The sequence below is a fragment of the Mytilus californianus genome, unplaced genomic scaffold, assembly GCF_021869535.1.
Source record: "Mytilus californianus isolate M0D057914Y unplaced genomic scaffold, xbMytCali1.0.p SCAF_7, whole genome shotgun sequence".
NCBI classification, from domain to species: Eukaryota; Metazoa; Mollusca; class Bivalvia; order Mytilida; family Mytilidae; genus Mytilus; species Mytilus californianus.
Genome location: NW_026262723.1, coordinates 73,802,963 through 73,825,963, shown reverse-complemented (window position 1 = coordinate 73,825,963; position 23,001 = coordinate 73,802,963). Strand labels below are relative to the sequence as shown.

General features: G+C 31.4%; 1 protein-coding gene across 2 annotated transcripts in view; it reads right to left on the bottom strand.

The window, feature by feature from the left end:
- Positions 1 to 95: 95 nt before the first annotated feature.
- The window catches only part of LOC127709243 (fas-binding factor 1 homolog), a 38,294-nt gene continuing 15,388 nt past the window's right edge, over positions 96 to 23,001 (bottom strand). The window contains exons 10-32 of one of the 2 annotated variants that reach the window (XM_052214659.1): positions 22,871 to 22,963; positions 22,145 to 22,414; positions 21,783 to 21,873; positions 20,797 to 21,315; positions 19,929 to 20,018; positions 19,593 to 19,655; positions 18,290 to 18,369; positions 16,089 to 16,360; positions 15,356 to 15,451; positions 14,325 to 14,402; positions 13,911 to 14,011; positions 13,306 to 13,353; positions 11,522 to 11,680; positions 11,016 to 11,123; positions 10,132 to 10,271; positions 9,569 to 9,687; positions 8,161 to 8,283; positions 7,141 to 7,284; positions 6,194 to 6,412; positions 5,391 to 5,528; positions 5,066 to 5,183; positions 4,294 to 4,469; positions 96 to 3,297 (exon numbers count right to left, since the gene is read on the bottom strand). In XM_052214659.1, coding sequence (XP_052070619.1) covers positions 3,226 to 3,297; positions 4,294 to 4,469; positions 5,066 to 5,183; positions 5,391 to 5,528; positions 6,194 to 6,412; positions 7,141 to 7,284; positions 8,161 to 8,283; positions 9,569 to 9,687; positions 10,132 to 10,271; positions 11,016 to 11,123; positions 11,522 to 11,680; positions 13,306 to 13,353; positions 13,911 to 14,011; positions 14,325 to 14,402; positions 15,356 to 15,451; positions 16,089 to 16,360; positions 18,290 to 18,369; positions 19,593 to 19,655; positions 19,929 to 20,018; positions 20,797 to 21,315; positions 21,783 to 21,873; positions 22,145 to 22,414; positions 22,871 to 22,963 — 3,317 coding nt within the window. In that variant the 3' untranslated portion in view covers positions 96 to 3,225. The remainder of the gene's footprint in view (positions 3,298 to 4,293; positions 4,470 to 5,065; positions 5,184 to 5,390; positions 5,529 to 6,193; positions 6,413 to 7,140; positions 7,285 to 8,160; positions 8,284 to 9,568; positions 9,688 to 10,131; positions 10,272 to 11,015; positions 11,124 to 11,521; positions 11,681 to 13,305; positions 13,354 to 13,910; positions 14,012 to 14,324; positions 14,403 to 15,355; positions 15,452 to 16,088; positions 16,361 to 18,289; positions 18,370 to 19,592; positions 19,656 to 19,928; positions 20,019 to 20,796; positions 21,316 to 21,782; positions 21,874 to 22,144; positions 22,415 to 22,870; positions 22,964 to 23,001) is intronic. The other variant, XM_052214660.1, reaches the window with a different exon arrangement.

Here is a 23,001-nt window from a genome sequence, read left to right as displayed (position 1 = left end):
GGTATAACAAAAATCATTCATTAAAACTTGATGTACAATGCTTTCATCTACTGATATTCATTTAGACAGGCATGAAATTGTTGAAAGAATCAACATATGCTTGTATAATTTTTTAATAAATATTGATATCACAGACTATTTTAAGTATAAAACTTGTAAAATTCACAACAGTAAAATTATCATACCAAAATAATGTTCTGATACAACTTAGTGATGCTGATGAAAAAATATATAATATAAATTTAGTCCGAAATGTATTACCTGTATTCATTGTATGCTGCAATAGTTACATGTTAACAATGTTACAACAATAATGCATGAAAAGCATAAGAAAAATGTTTGTGCCCAGGTGTATCAGAAAACTAATCAAGCAACACCATTACAGTAAATCAATTAAAATCTAAAGCTTAGAAACATTGGAAAATCTAATGTTTCAAGTCCACAGAAACCCTAAAAACAAAAAGCCAAAAAAAAAAGAGGCAAACTTAGCAATGCTCCCCACATTCATTTAAGTGTAAATCTTGATACCCATACTGAATACTTGTAATTTAAACAAAATATAAGGTACAGGTGCTTGATGTCACAATTCAAATTGCAAAGTCAGTTGTATTTTGAATGACAATGGAGATTAAAATGAACATTTCTGTGATAGCTGCTAGCTATGATGGACAATTTACATCATGAAACACTATGCTTTTTTGGAAGTTTTTTCTTTATAAAATCAAAATTACTGCCCTTCTAACCTATCATACAAGTATGCTTCTAATGCAAGAAGAAAAACTTCTTATCATATTAACCTGCTAATGTTTTACTTCATATAATGAGATTTGATTCCTACACCCTGAATTTGTACAATGCTGAAAAGACATACAATTTTCATTTAATTCAAAACCAATTAGATTATTTAAAATTATCTTAATGTCATATGAAACAAGTTTCTTTAAATTTTAATATTATCGAAAATATTGAACCAATGCATGTATATATACTAAACTAAGTACTGTATGCATGTTTTTTATATTTATTCCGAATCTATAATGTATTATCGACAAATAATATTTCATTCACTGATTGTTGATATCCAGCTAATCAACTTTCGAGTTTTTCGCTGAAGTTTACTGGATCATGACATTAATAAACAATCAACACAGAGAACATGGAGCTCATGATAAATAAGTGAAGTGATAGGGCCATGAAATTCGTTTTTTTTATATTTTCCATGCGTTCCTATTTGTCACTTAAACTTTTTCTAAACAGTTGTTAAATGATTTGTTATATTAAATGTGTTCTTTCATAGTCAGTTATTACTATTTACCTTCTAGTGCACATTTGTTTACATTCTTTCATCACGGTTTTCCCCTCCTACTTGCACTATGTGGTGGCCGAAGTACTAACAAGAGGTCTCGAAATTATGGTCACTGCATACAGGAAAACATCGGCGAATTAGTGTATGGGAAGACAATAATTCAATATTAGTTCATTTATGAAGATTTTGATGATAAAACGGATTTTCTTTTACAAGAAAGTTAACGTAGACTTGTTTTATAGTAAACCTTAGTCATTCGAGTATATAAAACATATTCAAAGTTTTTTTTTATTTGAAGTTTCATATGACGTTAACTAAAAAATATAATATTTCTTTTAATATTCCGCACATCCATTTTTTTCATGTTTAATTACTTGCTGCCTATTATTTTTTACATAATACATCTATAGACTAGTAAAACAAAAACATACACTCATATGGTGATGTAAATTTCACTAAATATAGGTCCCACTTACCTATGCAAGTAATTTTAGATAAAAAATATGATGGTTTTGAAAGTATGTACACATACCTTCAATATCATGAAATAACAGCTTGCATTTGTGTTATGACATTATTTTTTCAACAGAAAACAGCAAAATACACATGTTGGCAATGAAAAATCAAGTTTGAATATAACTGAGGTACGTTTTGTGCAACAAAGAGAATGAGATATTTGAAATTGATTAAAGTTAAAGTTAAATTAAAATCTTATAATTTTTGTCCTTCAGTAATTTTCATAAAAAAGAATTTTCCAGATATCATGGGACAACATGTATAAATATAATGCTGAATAAATATCTGATAAAAAAATAAATGAATAATATATTCTGGTCAGTAAATTTATACACTTTAATCATGCTTCTATAATGGCCATTTCTCACAGATAGGTTTTAACCAAACCAGTCGGGTATATCCTAATACAAAATAAGATGATTAAATCAAATATAAACATGAAAACGTAAGAAATAGGATCTAAAACTTAATAATACTTAAGATGATACACGTACATGACAAATTTCAGGATATAAATTCCATTATTTATGGTCTAAAATTGTCACACAAGATTTAGTGCAGATGTCATAGTGTTTTCTTTCAGTTACATTAGAATGGAGATAACAGTCATGTATCTTAAGACTTGCAGGCATCAATTTTTTTACGGTCCCACATATATGATTACTGAATCAACATTTGATGCACAAAAATCTTCAAATATAATATTGTTGTCTTCTTGACAGCAGTTTAATGATAAATGCAAAATTCCAACCAATAAACATGCAATGTTAACAACAAAAATAACGTATAAATACAAATAAGGAGGACAGACTTGAAATGTAGCATTCAATGATTTTTAACAAAATGTATACATAGTTTGTTCAAGTACATGTGTAAATATGAACATCATAAATTACATATTAAAATCATTCTAATTCAATTTTTAAAGCTCAATCAGACTGTGAAAATTGCTTTCAGCAGATTATTTGATGTTGGAAGTAATTTAACTTAAGTTTTACAAATACTAGTGTGATAGATAAGAACAATTTGTCACATCAAAGTATAAACAATATGCCAGCAAAAATGATAGCAACATATATTAATAACAGAGAATCTACTTTCTATACTATTACCATTCTATTATAACAAACTTCTAGTTTAAAAAACTATCTTTTAAATGTTTATTTCCTCTTATATGAATATATTCCACAATTAAATAGAATACTTTAAGGACTGAACACTTTTTTTCATTTTTGAATCACACAACAGTTGCAGATTATATCAGACAGTTAAACTCCAAATAAAAAGCACTGCCTCATCATTTAAACATTACGTTTTTGTTGACAGGTATACCACTGTTTATATCATATAACACTTTAGACAGTTTTAACTTGGCACATAACTGAATCTTCTGACATTAATCTTCATGGGTTACTGTAAGGCATCTGTTTCAGGGTATATAAAAATAAACTTTCTTCCTCTAAATATTTCTGATCCTGTAATATAAAAGAGATCCTGTAGACTTCATACTTAAAAGCAGTCACACTTATCAAATGAATTATTTATCTAAACATGTGTACAATCAATTTTAAAAACAATATAAGTTGTTGAAATTTGGCGTTGTATCTATAGCATTAATGCTTAAAACTTATATAGCTGATAATTAATTGCTGTCAAAATCTAAAAAATTTAAAGGTCTGAACTAATTTTTTTTTCATTTTCAGGTTGTTAGCAAGCAGACCTCTGATAATTTCATATACTCCAAACAAAGTGCCATCTGAATTGAATTATTTCAAAATAAAACCCTAATTTTACTTCTTAGACCTGAAAAAATAACAGATGTTCCTTTATGATACTGTAAATTCAGAAATTATTGCAAGGTTTTTATTGACTGGGTCAGTATCATTATAATAAGAACTCCCATTCTGATATCTGATACATATATCTGTATGCAGATTTTTCTGAAATCACAATAATTAATCTCTCATTTTTGTCCATTCTTCAAAAATCGCAATAACAAATGCATGCAATAATTTCTGAATTTACAGTAGGTAAACTGTTGACACATAGATGCGTCTTGCCCGAGCGATATTTGATAATGCAGTGTAATGTTGAATTTGAAATGGCATGAACTTCCATTTGTGTTTTCCCTTAAACTTACCTAATCACAATATTTGAGATGTGCACAAAATAACAATGAAAAGTTATGTTTCTGAATTGTTTGAATATATAACAACATGAGGTATCAAGCAATTATTGTCAGTAGCAATTCTCTCTCTAAACTTAAATGGAGATCCTGAAAATTTGCAAATAAGGGACATGCCTATCTACCCTTCTTACAAATTTTGAAGGCATGAATAATAATAAACACTTCATTTTTATTTGTTACAAGTTTTTAGATGTTCACTCAGTGGCCAAGCTGTCTGTCATTGGAAATTAATTGTTTTGTCATTTATAATACTTTAAAATTTTAATTTTGGTCCCAATAATACCTTAAAAGCTTCCATTTTCCACATTCTAATAGATCGGTCAGCTTTAATAGATTCTGTGACTGAATTAAGTGACACATGCCCTGATGCTGGACGTGAGGTATTCTGGTTGTGAACAGGATAACTTGTGGCTGGCACTCCAGGAAATTGGTCAGTAACTGTTCCATTTGTCATATGACCTATGAAATCAAAAAAGTTTAAAGTTTAAAGTGATTAAAATATAGTATATTACAATCACTGTACTACTACTTCATTTTGTAAAGCATGTACATTAAAGTAAACCTGACATAAAAGTGCACTATGAGTGTAATCACATGTGGAGCAGAGCACCTTAGATCATCCTAGTTTTTGATGGGGTTTGTGGGGTTTCTCAGTCTTTATTTTTGATGTCTTCTTTGTATCTCCCACCTCATTTGTTTAAGCTATTGAACTTTCATAACCTGGTTGTATTTCAAGTCTCATCTTTTAAATATACAGCTATCAAAACTATAAAAAATTAATGAACACTTCATATCTCCTTACTTTTTTGTTTTGATTGTCAGTTGCTTAACTTTCAATGTTATTCTTTTTATAAATTACAAACACATCATCATCAACCATCAAATGATCAGTCTAACACTAAACAGATGTGACATACTTGCAAATGAAGATTCATTAACCAACGATCAGTGGGGAGAAGATGACAACCTATTTATTCATCAACAAAATCTCATATAAATTATCTTTGATTTTATTCGAAAAACAATAAAATTCATCTATTCCGGTAATAACTTACCATTTGTCTGCATTACAACCATTTTATTCCCTGATGAAGGCGATCTACAGTTTGGACATAGAGCAGCACTTCTCAAATTTTCTACTTCTTTCTTCTCTTTTGAAAGTCTTAGTCTTTCCTAAAATATAAGTGAAATATATAAAAATGCAATCATTTCATTATAAACTCTACATAATTCTGGGTAAAACATCTGTTTTTAAAACAAGCATGTGGACTCCAAAATGTTTTTACATTTTCAGATTTATCAGTGTGCTAAACAAAAGTTAGTAGGACGTTTTCATTTTAAAATAAATGAAAATGTAAATGATTACACTTGAGTACCAACCTCTGATATTTGTTTCTCTTTATTCTGTAGTGACTGCATTTGTTTATGTATTTTATCCAGCCTTTGATTCTCCTCAGCCTCTATTCTCTGTGAAGCTTCTAATGCCATCATTCCTTCTTCGTATTTACTGTTTGCTTCCTACATAAAACCAAAATCATGATTAGAGCAGCTCCCAACGAAATAATCAAAACATTAGTATAATGCGGTAAACATTCACAGAACTTATAAGTAGGTTAAAGGATTGATTAATTGTTGGGGTTTAACGCCACTTTCAGCACTATTGGCTATATCCTGGTGGTCAGTTTTTATTGGTGGGGGAAGCTGGAGTGCCTGGGGAGAACCACGACCTTCGGAAAGAAAACTCACAATCCTAGTCAATCAAGATTGGAGTCAAACTCACATCCTCATTATTGACAAGCTAGTGATACAATAAATACTTATACCACTCGGCCATCAAGGCCCCCTAAATAGGTTAAACCTTTTAGGTCAAAATTAGATAAAAATACCAGCCTACAGAAGAATGTTAAACTCAGGGATATAGTGTAAGGATGCCACTTAAATGCATAATGGATAAATACCAATAAGATCCATTACTTCAGTACATAATGTCTGCAGGCCAAAACAATCTTAAGACTTTAAGGTCATGTAAAGTTTATTCACTATTTTCAGATCTAGAAATTACTCATTTCTACAACTAAATATTAAAACAAGAAACAAGGAATTTCTGGGATTTTTCACTAAAAATACTTTGTGAAGCCAGTGAGGAGAAGGTAAACTATATGTTTAGCCTTACAAATACTTACTAAATAATATTCATCAACTTGTTCAGATTTCTCTTTGATTATCTGTGCATGTTCTATCAGTTCATCTTCTTTGGCCTTTTGTTTGGCTTTCTCTGATTGTAGTTTGCTTCTTTCTTCTTCTATTCTCTGTTCTTCCTTTGTTAATTCTTCCTTCCTGCTATATGATTTGTTCTTCTCTTCTGATATAACTTTCATAATGGCATCAAACTCTGTTTTAGCCTAAATAATACACAAAATTGACCAATTATAGTAAACGAAATCTTGCTGCACATGCACATAATCGTGTGCTACATACTATTCATTTTCCTTTAAAAAGTTTCTGCACATCATAAAATTAGCCAACATCAGGGATATCATTTCTTTTGACCATGTCAATACATTCAGTATCTATATAAAACAAGAATGTGTCCATAGTACACGGATGCCCCACTCGCACTATCATTTTCTATGTTCAGTGGACCGTGAAATTGGGGTCAAAACTCTAATTTGACATTAAAATTAGAAAGATCATATCATAGGGAACATGTGTACTAAGTTTCAAGTTGATTGGAATTCAACTTCATCAAAAACTACCTTGACCAAAAACTTTAACCTGAAGCGGGACAGACGGACGGACAGACGGAGGAACGAACAGACGCACAGACCGAAAAACATAATGTCCCTCTACTATCGTAGGTGGGGCATAAAAAAACTTTAAAACTTTCTGAACTGACATTTTATGAATATTTAGAATCATGTCTCACAGTGGGTCACATTATATCTATCAAAATAATAGAAAAACAAAGGATATGGGGTATCCATCCATGACACAAAATCATGACATGCACAGCAAAACACACACAAAAGCTATCAAACATATCAATATGGAAGGGCCTGGTAACATATAAACAGAGAAGTACCTAGGATCTATACATATAAGTCAATCATTATCTATAACCGTACTTTACCTGAGAAAGTTTGACAGTATAATTTTCCAAGTCATCTCTGCGTGTTTTCTGTGTCACCATAAATTGCGTTCTTTCTTCTGCTAAGGCCTGTCTTTCTCTGTGCAGTTGTGATAAAACATCTTTCTGTTCTTCTAATAGTGATTCCTATGAAACAATTCAAGGATATATTTAAAACAAGTGAATCTGTGAGCTACTGCTCGCTAAAGATACCCTTGCCCCACTAAAAGTATAAGGTAAATAGGAAGTTGTTGAGTGATGAATCTGAAAACGCATCACACGGTATAGCTGACTCATATGTACCCTGAAACCAAATTTCAGAAATCCTTGTAATGTAGTTCCTGAGAAAGATGCGACGAAAAATATTCATGGGACGGAAGGATGGACTGACGGATGGACGGAGAGACAGAGGTAAAACAGTATACCCCCACTTATTCAAAGCGGGGGTATAATAACATGTTGTAAAGAGATCCCAAAAAGCACTATTTTACAAAATAAAATGTTTATAGAAATCAGTGTTCCCACTCTTTTTGAAACAAAAAGTTCCAGGATTTCCGCAGGACATTAATCAATATGAAGGATGGTTTCAGAAGCCATACTGGTAAATATAGAGACCACAGTAAGCTTTTAACTATAAGACATTATTTTTGGAAACAGTTAAAAAAAACAAATAGGCTGTCTGAAAAAAACCCTCTAAAGACTTGTCATGGTCAGTAACTTAGTGCTTTAATCATAGGCAAATAAATCCCACATCTTACTAATGGTTCAAAGAGTACATAAGTAATTCTTAAGTGAACTTATAATCACGAAAGGGTATTAATTCTAATCTTAAAGCAGGCTACATAGCATTAAAAATTCAAGGGTTTTCAAAATTTTCAGGATTTTCACGAATTTCAGGTATTTCCAGCCTGGATTGATTGAAATAAAATTCCAAGCTTTTTCTAGTTTTCAAGGTAGGGTGACAACCCTGAAATATTGCCATAATAATTTTATATTTTAACGTTAATTATGCACATTTCCTACCCTTATTTTTTCAATATTTGTTCTTTCTCTGGCTTGTTGTTCTGTCCATAGTCTCCTTTCCTCCTCTAGTGTAGTCTGTAAACTCTGCATTCTGTTGTGTTCTTGTTTTAAACTCCATCTTTCCTGTAGGACAAAATTATCATATTTATAAATAATGAAAAAAAAAAAAACAGAATAATTAGGCAATTGATATCACACACATAAGATATAAACTTTTACAGTGAAAACTGTTTCAACTAAAACCCTGACAAAATTGAATTTCATCCTGTACTTAACTTATTTCAAATTCCTGATAAATATTTAATTTACAATGGGCATACTAAAACCATTTTGAGTACTGTTTACATAAGTTTCACCTTAAAGTATTAATTACTCAAGCTCAAAACAGCTTTGAATTGGGATACCCTATGAGTGACTTGTATTGAAATACTGATTTGAAAAAAGTTCACTTCATAAAGTGAATTGTTTTGTTTATTAATAAATCATACATTTGAATCAAAAAGCCTCACTAAAACAGGCTTATAATGGCTTGCTTTTGGACAAAAATAGAGTTGGTGGCTGATTTCAATCAGGATAGTATGTTTCAAGTGCTATATTAAAGTTGAAGAGCTTTGCTCTTGTAACAGATAGCAGATATCTACAGACAACATAGAAACATATTTCTATGACTAAGGATACTTTTGTCAAATTAAAGATGACTACACCACTGGTAGGAAATAAATAAAAGTTTATTCTTTAACTATTATTAATCAAAGTATTTATTTGCATTTTTAATGCTGGGAATCTAGGCCATCTAGGGTCCAACCTGCCACAAAATGAAAGACCAACATAAACATTATAAACATTTTCATCTAAAAATTAAGCAGCCTTGGCCACTGGGCCCCTGCCGATCTTTTTCTCTGATATGATCCTTACATTGTTGTCTTTTGGTTCCGGTAAATGTCAACCCTGACAAAGCTGAACGAACACCTTTCAAAATAGAACAAATTCTACAGTCCAGACAGAGTTTGATTTAAACAGGTTTCGCTGTATTTCTTTTAAATTTACAATCAAAGGAAATTACCAGTATTTTCTACATCATTTTACCAATACCTCAATTTTTTTGTCATATGTCTTCCTTTAATTGTTATTTTCTTAAACCTATGGACCAAATAAGAAAATGCAAATCTGAACTATGTAAAGTCTCTCATTGACTGATGCCTGATGACAATGGGACTGGACCTCACAATCAGCATGAAAAATAAATTGTAAAATCAAAGGTCTATTTATGTTATTGTTATTAAACAGATATTTCATACTGAACATAACTCATGATGTTGACAACACACTGAACACAGTTGCTATATATCTGAAAAAATATAAGCTTTGCCTTTGAAGATAGTTGTAGCAAGTAAGAATGAAAACTCACCTCATCATGAACTCTGCTTTGCTCTCTGATTTGTGTTTCCAATCTTGTAATAAGGTCCTCTAAACGTTTCCTTTCATTGTCATTATCATCTTGCTGCTTTCTAAGTCTCTCTTGTAATACTGTAATATAGTGTTTAATTCAGAATAAACTACTTTAAAAAATGATTGTTTAAGTTAAAAGGAATACCCTGACATTTTGACAACTGATCATATATATACTTGTTTAATTTCCTTATTTGTCTGTTTAGGAGAGCTTTAGCAATCTTCTCTATATATGGTATCATACATACAAATAATATTTCAATAATTGACCTTCTATGATTCAAGTTTCCATCCATAGTATTATGTACCATTAAATGGGATAGGTGTCAGGAAATGATACAATGAAAATCTAAATGTCTTTGCATACAAACTGGTTGTAAAATTCCTAAATGCTGTCATCACCAAAATAATATTTTTTTTTACTCATATCTGACCGATGTCTCCTTTTCATGGATGCTAAAAACCTTATTATATGAATGTAATAAACCTTATTCCTTAGTCATTCTATGTCCTTCATCTTACTTTTTAACTGTTCGTCTTTGGATCTAATAGCTATCTCTCGTTCATCCATTCCCATACTATGCCACTGATCTAACTTTTTCTGAAGTTCTCCAACATCTCTAGCATTAGTCTGTATCATTTCTACAGCTACTGCCAGTGATCTGAAATTTATCAATATTACATTTATTTAAAAAAACAAAAGCATTCAAATATATTGAATTATTTTTTTATTAGATTTTCAGCTGAAATATGAATATTGTACAGTATCATGTGAGTATTGCAGGACAAGAAATTCTTAAGAATCTTGATGAACTCAATTAAATTTATGACAGCTGTTTTGCTGGTCTCTACCCAACAAATGTATACCAGTACGTTAATTTTTTAAACCCTTCTTTCTCCTTTTAAAACAAATTTAATAAAAATAAGTAAGTGTTCCGTGGACAGAATCTAGGATCCTTATGTCTTGCTTTCGCTACATAAATGTTGTAGGCTCGACAAAAATGAAGTATACAAAAGAACGGATGTAATTAACTGTTTTGATCATGACATTAAAAATAGTAACATAGTAAAGAGTTTTATCTCTTAAAATGTTTTTTACAGACTTCACTGGTTTTCTTATCCAAATGTATTGTAACCTCTACCTAAATTCATTTTTGAATTTAATCTCCTTGACCCTCCAACCCTATAGTATCATATCACATGGTTAAAACATCTATTTGTCTTTAAATGATTTTTATCTAACTGACATTCATAGATGGCCATACCATGTGACATGGCTTACACTTCTTTGTGACTGTCTTCAGCTGACTTTGCACCCCTTGACACCTTGACCTTGTAGTACCATTTGATTATGGCTACAGCCTCTATCTGATTATTTTTTAATTTGAACTCATTGACCTCCTTACCTGGTAGTATCATGTGATATGGCTACAGCCTCTATTTGACTGTCTTTAGCTGACTTTAACCTTTGAATGGATTCATCATGATCCTTCCTCAATTGTTCAATTGCATTCCTAAAAAAAAAATTGGTTGCAAAATTTTAATATTAAGAACCATTATATCTAAAAGAAATAATATGCAATAAATTAATACACCACATATGTGAAAATGTCTCAGCTTCAAAACGAGCCATCATACATATCCAAGTTTACGATATGAGCAGAGAAATTGAGGGAAAGGCTACCATTACTGCCTACCTGAAATGAATTGTGCATCTGTACCCATCTACAAAGTTTCATGAAATTCTGTTGTGTGGTTTCAGAGGAGTTGCGATGACAAAAACAGGACTGACGGACTGACAGGCGGACGGGTCAATAACTTTATACCCCACGGATCCGTGGGGTATATATATAATACGAATACATCTGCCAATCTTTGTTTTATCCCCTTACAAATAAAGTAAGAATATTACCTATGAATTTCTTTAATTTTGGTGAGATCTTCCATTTTTTCTCTTTCTATCTCCTCTATCTTTTTAAAGTTCTGTGTGATTATATCGGACTTGTCTTGTTCTATTCCTCTTATTTTAGTCAAATGCTGAGACATCAAATATTCATTTTCTTCTCTTAGTCTGAAATCATTAAAATAAACTCTTGTATACATTCAGATAGAGTGTGATGGGATAGACCAATTAAAAAACAAAGGAATGGATGAATGAACATTAAGATCAATAACTGCTCATGTATCACAAGGCAGAAATATAAATCAAATTTCATCATTGGAAAAGTATCTTCTATACACTCATAAATGTTGATTAATTAATCTTTACTAAGAAGATTAATATCAATAATGTTTTGCCATAAGTTTCTGAGAAATTCCCTTTAACAAAATATCAGTCAAGTCACTCAAGCCTGAAATATAGGGTATAATGAAGAAAATATTTTGAACAGCATTGCAATTTTGAGAAACTGAAGGAGTGAAATGTCATTGATATGAAATCACAAATTTCTGAAATGTTGACCTGACCTAAACATAAATAAACTGTTTTCACAGAGATATGTCTCGCCTTTTTGTAATTTTGATTATGCAAATGTTGAAATAAAATAGCAATACTTTAACATGTAAGTTATGCAAATATTCAAAGTTTATGAACCATGACTGAAGATACATGGCTAATCAATCTCCATGGAAATGAGATGTGCCAATGCTAATACAACTGCATACCAAATACCATTGACTTATTATAAGTCGTTCCCTTTACACAAACCTAAACACAAACATTAACTTATAAACTATGTAAAAGTTTCAAAGTCAATGAACCATGATGAGGGGGTGGGGCTATATAATCTCCATGGAAACGATACTTGCAAATGCCAATAAATTTGCATACCAAATACCATTGACTTAACATTAGCAGTTCATCTTAAACTAATCAAATCACAAACTAATTCATGTAAACTAAGCAAAAGTTTCAAAGTCAATAGACCAGGACTGAGGGGGTGGGGCCAAATATTGTCAATGGAAATGAGATGTGCCAATGATTATACAACTGCATACCAAATATCATTGACCTACCACTTGTGGTTCACCATAAACTGACCTAATCACAAACTAATACTCATTGACCTACCACTTGTGGTTCACCATAAACTGACCTAATCACAACCTAATACATGTAAACTAAGCAAAAGTTTCAAAGTCAATAGACCATGACTGAGGGGGCAGGGCCAAATAATCTCCATGGAAATGAGATGTGTCAATGCTAATACAACTGCTTACCAAATATCATTTGACCTACCACTTGTGGTTCACCATAAACTAGATCTAATCACAAACTAATACATTGTTGACGCCGCCGCAAAAGACGCAGTTGGAAATAGCATACCTACAACTCGCTTTTTGACTCCGTCAAGGTGGGACAAAAACCTATTAAACCAAACGTCACTCATGCATGAAATTTAATTTATAGTGAACCAAAATATGCAGGACAGTATTAACATTGTACAAGACAAATTACTAAAGGTGACAAAATATTGATATATCAAAATGGGTTTTTCAAACCAAAATTGACCAAATTGGTAGGTATTACATGTATAAAGTGTTTGCTTTGCTCCTAAACACAGGTGGAAAGAAAGAAAAATGTTTAATGCAAAAAGAAAAATGTACAGCAATTTTTCTTTACCTTTTATAGAGAAAGCAATGAGTCATAATTGTTTAGCCATGGAGAAAAAAACGTGTTTACATAATAGCTTGTACCTTTTCTCTTTACTTGTATGTGTTTCTTCTAACATCTGTAATCTTGTACTGGAAATAAAATAATCAAACATATACAGTGCTGTCTCTCAAATTGTAGTCTTACCATTATGCAACTTTGTTTACTTCAGAAAGATTATAATAATAAGACAGATGTCTCTAGTTAGTAAATGTTATTCCTGAACTAGTTCCCCAAGAACAAACTTGAAAGGTCATAACAGTTCCCTCCTTTAATGAATATTTATTTCTGGCCCTTACCTGTCTTTTTATTTGTTTTACATCCGACAGAAACATTAATATGTGTTTATTTCTTTTCTTATGTGTAGGAGTAAATTTTTAGTTTGATCAAGAAAAGCTGTTGTTTCAACTTACTTAACATTTTCATTTCCTAGAAAATAAAGTATAAAAGATTGCATTCTGGAGAACATTTTAACTCCTGCTTTGCTTTTCCACATGAAAGCAATAAAAAGAAGCACATCATGAACAATATGATACGACCCTAACTTACTTGTAAGAATTTTCTATTATCTTTACTAACTTACTTGTAAGAACATTCTATATCTTTACTAACTTACTTGTAAGAACTTTCTATATCGTTACTAACTTACTTGTAAGAACTTTCTATATCTTTAATCTCATCTTGATGTCTCCGCTTTGTTGATTCTAGCAAAGAATTGGCACAATCTATTTCTATCTCTAGTTTTCTTATCTGCAAACAGAATACATTTAACTTGCAATGAGCTATTTTACTATCAATATGCAGTATATTCACCCAGGTAAATTCAAGACGAGGAAAGTAAAAAAAGCGGCAAAGTTGTATAACTATTATTTAGCTAGACAGACATGACAACCTTTCTTGAAGATTCTTCAGTAGAGAAATATCATTGATATGACATCCAAATTTCCACTGAAAACCCAATATTACCTTTATGCATGGATAACAGGCCAAAAATACTATACCGTAGGTTAAATATCACATTAACATTAGCTTAACTGATATTTAAGAACTAGAATAACCTTACCATTGCCTCTGGGTCCATTCCTAGTGTCATACCAGTATTTCTTGTAATTCTGTCTGACTGTACACTAGACATTGGTTGCTGAAATATGGTAGTAAATATATATATAAAATATGAGGCAGAATGATAGAACAAAGCATGTTGACTAGGTAAAGGTGAATAAATGTATATCAAAAGATAGTTAAGGATACAGTATAGGGCTTGAGATAACAATGTGTTAATCACATTTGTGTTCTGTAAACAGCAATAAGCCACATACACAAATGTGAATGCAAACTATTAATGAATTCAAAGAAACCATAACTCGGTAGACATACATCAGTCAGTTTTTATAATAAAGTATACTAAAAAAATTGCATCAAAATCTCATGAAAAGTAAATGCTGTCCATCAAAATAATTAAAGAAACCATTCTTTTTCTTGGCCTTCCTCAGCCCTGGTTTGGAACAATAATCATTGATGTTAAAATACATTTCAGCCAAGGATCCAGTAGCTAAATTTTTCTGGGTAGTCAGTCAACTAGATTCACCAACTGACCTGTGTTTTAATATACCAGTACATGAATACACCTATTTTTATAAATATCATTGGTATTTTACTCTAGATTTTTAAGAAATGCACCTAAAGGTAGAACTTAAACAAAAAGTAGGAACGAAGGTTGGATGATGATTATGATGGATTGGTGTTCAACTTCCAGTGGCAAATATTATATGCATATCAGAAATGTGATATGAATATGCAGCCTTCTTTGTACCAGACTGATCCACAAAGCCAGATTTTTAAGCTGCTAGGTATTAGTACATAGGAAAACATGTCAACCTACCCAGATACATTATTCAACTAGTCTTTGCTCTTACTCTTAAATGATGCATGCTTAGCAGAGAAGCAGCAAATGCCAATTTTAAAGAATTTCGAGCTGACCCAGCCAGGGTTCGAACCCACGACCTCTCTAACTCCTGTAGGCAGGAAAAGAGTAGATTAATATTCCTTGATGATTTATACAGGTGCAACATAAAAATGATCAAACATTTCTACCTGTGTCTGAAGCATCTGTTGATACTGTTGTTGTTGTAGTTGTAGAAATGCTTGCATCTGTTGTTGTGACATCTGATCTGAAGAATAGCTTCCTTTCTGCAGATACAAGAAAAGGTTATAAGTATTTACTTTGAAAAAAACTTATTCAAAATTTTATAAAATTTAAAGTGGAAGTCATTAATCTAAAAATGATAGGTAGAACTTAGGTAGATTCAAAGGTAAAGTTATCAGAATCAATTTTTAAATTTTAAACAATTTATGTTGTAAGTTAGATTTGTATAACACCACCATAGTTGTACATATACAATTTTGAACAATACTTTATAAATGTTTATAACTTTTGTCAATTTCAAAGATGAAAGTTTAAATTTCTGATTTAGAACTTGTCAGTTTGAAATTCATGTCTTTCCATTAAAGTTAAGGAATAGTAAATGGATGATGACACAGAATTGTTTATGATTTTTTGCACACAATTTGTACACACAAAATTTTAAAGTCACGTAATTTGTTTGGGGCAACATTTCTTACAAATTTTACTATTTTGAAGTTTTTATTTGTTTGATAGTGTTTTGAACTTCTTTATATATATTTTTTGTGGTGGTTTGTTGTATTCACTGAGGAACATGGAGTTCCTATAACAAACCTTCAGCCTTGAAACAGTTTTTATTTTTGCACTGTTCTTTTATATGTTAGTTACATTTATCTTCTTGTCCTTAATTTTTACCATTCTTACCTCAGGACTCATCTGAGCTCTAGCCTCTTTTTGCCTCTGTTTATCTGCCATACTGAAGTTAAAGAAATCTGTAGTTCTTGTTTCAGAGTCTGGTTTACTGGACAGAAAATCTGGTTCCTGTCTATGTGACAGGAAGTTTGGCTCTGGTTTGGTAGATTGGAAGGTAGATTCTGATTGGTTTGACAGAAAATCATGCTGACTGATATCCTTTTGCTGTAGTTGAGTTGATGGGTGTTCTGATATTTTTATATCATCAGAGATAGATGACTGTCCTGAAATTCATATATGATTCAATGTTTTATTAATGCAAAATATGTGACAGGATGAACATCAAAATAATTAAAACATTGTTTTATGAATTTTGTTGGCTGCATTCTACAACAACATGTGCGGGATTCACATTTTGAATAGATCTTCCATTATTGTTGGTTGTTGAATATTTGCAATAAAATATGCACCTATACATATATAAAACTTAGAATTTACAGTATTTAAATTGTCAACCATAAATCTTAATACTAAGGTAGGTAAAAGCAAAATAGTACAGTCAAACCTGTATTAAGCAGTCACTCTTGGGAAGCATCAAAAGTGACCGCCTAAGAGAGGTGACCTTTAAAATGAGGTTCTGAAAACAATTCTGACTCCCACATCGGCTATGGCCCGTATCAGGGCAAATTGTTTTCATGTTTTCAATCAGTAGAGTTATGGTTCTTGCTTTGGTGAAATTAAAGAACCTTAGTGAGCGCACTCACATACCCCATGTCCCCACATTGTCACTGGAGAAATAAAATAACTGTAAGAAAAAAAAATTGTATAAAAAAAAAAAATTGAATCATAATTTCCTGTCGATATGCACATCTACATAGTATGTCCTTATTATCTACAAAGTTTCATGAAATTCTGTTGTGTGGTTTCAGAGGAGTTGCGATGACAAACTGTTGCAGAGGTATATTGAAGCAAATAAGTTCAAAGGGGCGTAACTCCTAGAAAAAAATTGAATCATAATTTCCTGTCAATATGCACATCTACCTAGTATGTCCTTATTATCTACAAAGTTTCATGAAATTCTGTTGTGTGGTTTGAGAGGAGTTGCGATGACAAACTGTTGCAGAGGTATATTGAAGCAAATAAGTTCAAAGGGGCGTAACTCCTAGAAAAAAAATTGAATCATAATTTCCTGTCGATATGCACATCTACGTAGTATGTCCTTATTATCTGAAAAGGTTTCATGAAATTCTGTTGTGTGGTTTGAGAGGAGTTGCGATGACAAAAGGTTGCAGTAGTATATTGGGCAAAAAAGTTCAAAGGGGCGTAACTCCTGGAAAAAAATTTAATCGTAATTTCCTGTCGATATGTACATCTACGTAGTATGTCCTTATTATCTACAAAGTTTCATGAAATTGTGTTGTGTGGTTTCAGAGGAGTTGAGATGACAAACTGTTGCAGTAGTACATTAAAGTAAATAAGTTCAAAGGGGCGTAACTCCTAGAAAAAAAATTGAATCGTAATTTCCTGTCGATATGCACAACTACATAGTATGTCCTTATTATCTAAAAAGGTTTCGTGAAATTCTGATGGTGTGGTTTGAGAGGAGTTGCGATGACAAGAAACAGGACTGACGGACTGACGGACGGACAGACGGACAGACGGACGGGTCAAAAATATTATACCCTCCGCAACTAGTTGCATGGGGTATAATAAAATATGGCGGATTCCGACACTGTAAATTTGAAGAAAACATTCAAAATATATTAATATTCGTGGAGAAATAAGTCGGTGATACTGTTATCAATGGAAACGGAAAGGAGTGGAACATGAGAAATTCATAAATTCACCTCCTATTGGCCAAGCCCGGTTGCAAACATGTTCCGATTTTCCTTTTGACTTCGATACTGAACACATATATTTTTTATCATGATTATTTCGGTAAATAAAAACATTTAAATGACCGTTGTTAAAAATTGAAATGAATATTTTGTTCAAAAATAAGGTGACCGCTGATTTGAGTTAAATTATATAGAGAAAAAGTTTGGGAGGATCTGGAAGTGACTGTTGGAGGCAGGTGACCGCTGAAACAAGGTGACCGTTACGGCAGGTTTGACTGTATACAAGTATAAAATTTACAAAAGTCTCATCATCATCATTGTTGTTATCAAGGTCATATCTTTGATATCATATTAAACAAAGAATTTAGGTCCTACTTTGAAATGTAAGGTCTGCTCCTCTATCTGTACTACCAGATCTTGACATCTTTCTTCTGGAACCAGATTCCCAAGTTGGTCTACAAAAAGAATATCAAACTTTACTAATTACATACAACAGTATTTTCCATTATGTCTATAATATGGGTGATAAATCTGACATTAGTCTGAAAATTATGATCATTTTCTTTCTGGACTTCGGTCTTAATCAGTAAAATTCATTCATGTCAGTTTATTACATTACCACACAAAGTAATCTGAAAATCTTCAGTTGCACTTGTTTACTAATAATTTTTGAATAACTGAGGCACAAGAACTTGTATGGTTTGAAACTGTATTTTGTATAAACAAACATGATATGAAATAAGTTGTCAAATATTACTAGACAACCAACTAATTACAATAAGAAAAATAATGAAAAGGGGGAAAATTGGAAGATTTTTATCTTTAAAGTGCAAGACTGACGTTGACCCCTTCCCTCTATTTTCTGGCCAAAAAAAAAATTGGTTGGCTCCAGCTGATATCATTTATGAACCAGATTGACCAAATGTGTGCTAAAAAAAATATGCTATAAATCAGATGCCATATAAGGTGGAGTCTGAACCTCTTGATTCATGATTTACTGAAAACTTCAGCTAACTGTGAATGTGTTATAATTCATTGGACACTAGTTGCCATGGCGTTCATGGAGCACTTAAACCATGGAATTGATTACCCAAAGAATCCTCAATTTCCATTGAATTGAACTATGTTAACTCTAAATCTATTTAATTAGGATTACTAAAAGAAACAAATCATCTGAAATCTATGAATAAAAGTTTTTAATGTGCCAGAAAATATTTACTGCAGTTATTTTTATAAAGATGAAAATGTGTTCTTTCCAGTCAAAAGCATGTGAATAAACAAACAACTATCAATAAATAGTACTGATTTTGTTGTCTCCCTTCATTCAAAACAAAAAACACTTTTACATCAAAATGTTAGTGAAGTCACTACATGTTAATACACTTCTTATTTCAGTCAGCCAAAGTTCAAACAAAATACGAAGAGTTATTTTTCAATCTATCCTTCTAAATTCAGCAAACGAACACACTTCTGAAACAAATTTGATTTGCCATGACAAAATTCATGTTTCAAATTTTCTTACCATTGTAGTAACCACTTATATTGCAATTCAATGAATTCATCAAACTGCTCACCATTAATTTTAATAAAATTTGTTATGCATGCATCCACTTTAATAATATGCATAAAAAACATTACATCACATTAAATATCACAGCAAAAAATTCACTGAACATACATTTTACTGAAACCTTGAACAACTTTCTTTTTAACTGAATGTTCCTTTACATGAGTTTTGCTCCTGAAATGCATTTAATTTATTGACTTTTTTTTCCTTCTCTGTAACCAAGTAAACATCTTAGCATAAAACCGTGTTTAAGTATCATAAACAGTCTACATGTATACATTAGAAAAAATAATAAAATAAGCTGGATATTACAGCTGTATCTTTTGCATTTCATATTTAACATTAAGACAATCAAACCACTGAACAAAAGTGCATAAATTTCATCTAGTTTTAGTTAAGATTTTTTTTAATCTACACAAAATGTAAACTTTTTTTATATTAACTTACGCGTGATCTATCATAGCTGGAGTCGAAAATAAATCTTTTCCTGAATCTGATACACGACTTCCACCAAACAAAGGAGAATCTGGTGTTTTTCTGTTAAAATATGAAACATACATGTAAATAAAAAGTAAATGCAGCTGTCAAGGAAAGAAATGTATCTCAAAGTCTTAAAACTTGCACTTGTCTGTAAACTTCATCTACTTTTGTGCTGGCGTAATTTGTTTCAGTGAAAAGAAATAAAATGTACATGCTGAGAAGGAAAAATCATATTCAAAGATAGTTTATGCTATTAAAGAAGATATATATAACAGTTTGGAGAGAGTTAAAGATGCAGTTGCAAATTTTACCCCAATTGTTGTTAGCACCAAAATCTTTATGTAAAACCACTTGTAGGGGATCTTGGGAAATAAGATAAGAATACTTGTTTAAAGAAGAGAAAAATGAGGAAATATGCATTATATGGACATTTGTCGATAGTTTAAGACTACATTGACCACTAAATGTCTTTTGTTATTTTGTCGTTGGGTTGCTGTCTTATATTGACATATACCCCTTATATCCTTTTATTCATATACATTGTATAATGTTACAATTCTGCACAAAGTAAATCGAAAACTTTTGTTTGTGTTATGTTGAATATAAATAAAAAATTTACTTGAGATTATATATTGCATTTATTACAACTGTTTTGGAGTTTTCCAGGTTTTACTCATTCTACCCTAATCAATTAAGAAATTTGGTATCAATTATACCAATTTTGAAAAAGAAAGTGAAAAACTTGAGTAGTGAAACTGTAAATTATAAGGGTGATACGTTGAAGAAGGACTACTCTTCACATGTACATGAGACAAGTGTATACAAAGTAACATACTTTAACATTGAATCTAGATCAACTTCACCACCTAGACCTAGATAATCATCAGGTGACTGATCCATTTCAGCTGATTTCTGTTCAAACTTTGGATGATCTGCTACTTTAGATGTAGTCTGGGGTGGAGTAACTGGAGCAAGTCTCTGCTCTCCTGTTCCTGGTCTTGTTTCAGACTGTTTTGGCTTCATCCATTCAAACCCATCATCCTCATCATCTTTCAAACCCAGATACTCAAATGGGTCAACTTTAGGTTTATTCATTGTTTTTGATGGTGTTTTAGCACCTGGTGGTGTTGATGATTTCAAGGCACTAGTGGGTTCTTTAGAAGGAACATCCTTTGTTGGGGACTCTTTAGCAAGGGTTGCTTCATCTTTGCTAACCGTTTCTTTGGTGGGTGTAGATCTAGGTGAAGGACTCATGTGGTCAAGCCACTCCATTCCTTCTGGTTTCTTGGTAGCAGGTGATCTTCCTCTAGATGGAGGTTTATCAAAACCAAATATATCATCTTCATCTTGAAATCTACAAAATTCACAATCATGTATAATGGAATAACAATTTTTGCAGATATTTTTTTATAGATGTTTAGCTCCTTCTTGCTTACTTTGAAGCCATTTATTTTGTGATTTTATAAACTTTGCTGATGTATTTATATTAGAATAGATCAATGCTTGACATATTGGTGACAATTTATAATTTGCATTATTTTTTCTACTGGTGTAAGACCCGTTTACCAGACATAAGTAAATCGCTTTAAAAATTTAGTTGGTTTGCAGTATGTGCACTGTATCAAAATTTATAATCATATGAATATGTTTGAAAAATTTTCAAGAAACCTCATTGATTGACTACGCTTCAAAAATTGGCATGTAAAATCTATCAATTTTCTTTTCTTCTAAAATTGCTTTGTGTGTACTACATGCTGAAGTTTTGTGTCACTTGAATAATACTATAAGAAGAAAAAAAGGAAATTAAAAATAAAATAATACCTGACTGATCTACGAGAACCTGGTCTTGACCCCCCACTAGCTGATCCTGCTGATGGCATGTAACTACCAAAGGCATAATCTTCTTCATCTTCTGTAAATTATCATCAAACAATTTATTTTTTATTTTTTAAAGAAACAAAATTTAAAACATCAATAACCTTGATATGTTCTTAATTAAGAATTAAGCTATTTCATAAATGTTATCTTATTTTAACACTGAAATAAAATTCAAATTCTCTTTCAAAATCGCAAAAAAGATCAAATTACAACTAATCAAAAGAAAATACTATCTATAAATTTACATACCAGTATTCTTATAAAAATAACTTTGAAAAAGCTTATGTTTATGTCTAAAACATTACCTTCTTCAGGCTGTGTATATTTCTTATCTAGTACAAATTCCTTTCTCTCCTTTGCTTCCAAATGTTTTGTGACATTGCTGTCTTTTCCGAGTAACTTGTCAAACATTCTTGCTGGCTTTTCCTCAGAATCACTATCAAAATCTTCTATCTCTGCCTTTGGTTTAGAAGCTGTTGATGGCGCTGAGCCTTTGTCTTCTATTCCTAGCCCTCCCAAGAAATCATCGTCATCACTGAATATACCAGCATCTTCCTTCTTCTTACTAGCTGCAACTGAAAAATTTGACATATCCTCATATTTTTTGCTTTAATTTACAAAGGAAGTAATCAATTAACACCACTTCCTTTCAGGATTTCCAGTAAATATGGTACCTTACTAACAATGAGAAATACATTAATTTTTAACATATAAAACAGACCTGTTAAGTTTTTGGTATGTTCACAGGTTCTTTAGCTATTAATATAAACATATATTTTGTTAATAAAGTCCCTGTTTTCCAAGAATTTTTTTTTTTGTAAATAAAAAGTCTAACTTTACTTTCCTAGTTCTTTAAGGTTTTGATCATTATTAAATGCAGCAGAAAAAAATCCAAATATCTTTTTTCAATTTTGTACCATGTTAGCTAAAAAAAAATTGTTGTCAGATAATTACCATTAACTATTTATTAAAATATGCCTTTAGTTTATTCATCTGAATTTTTATGGTACACAACAATATAAGACCAATACCTTGTTTAGATACTGCTGTTTCAGGCTCTTCATCAACCTTTTTGTCCCCTCCACTCCTTGTTGGAGGTCTATCATATAGGTTCTTCTTAGGTTCTGTAACAATATTATGTTTTAAAGTTAGTTATCTAAGA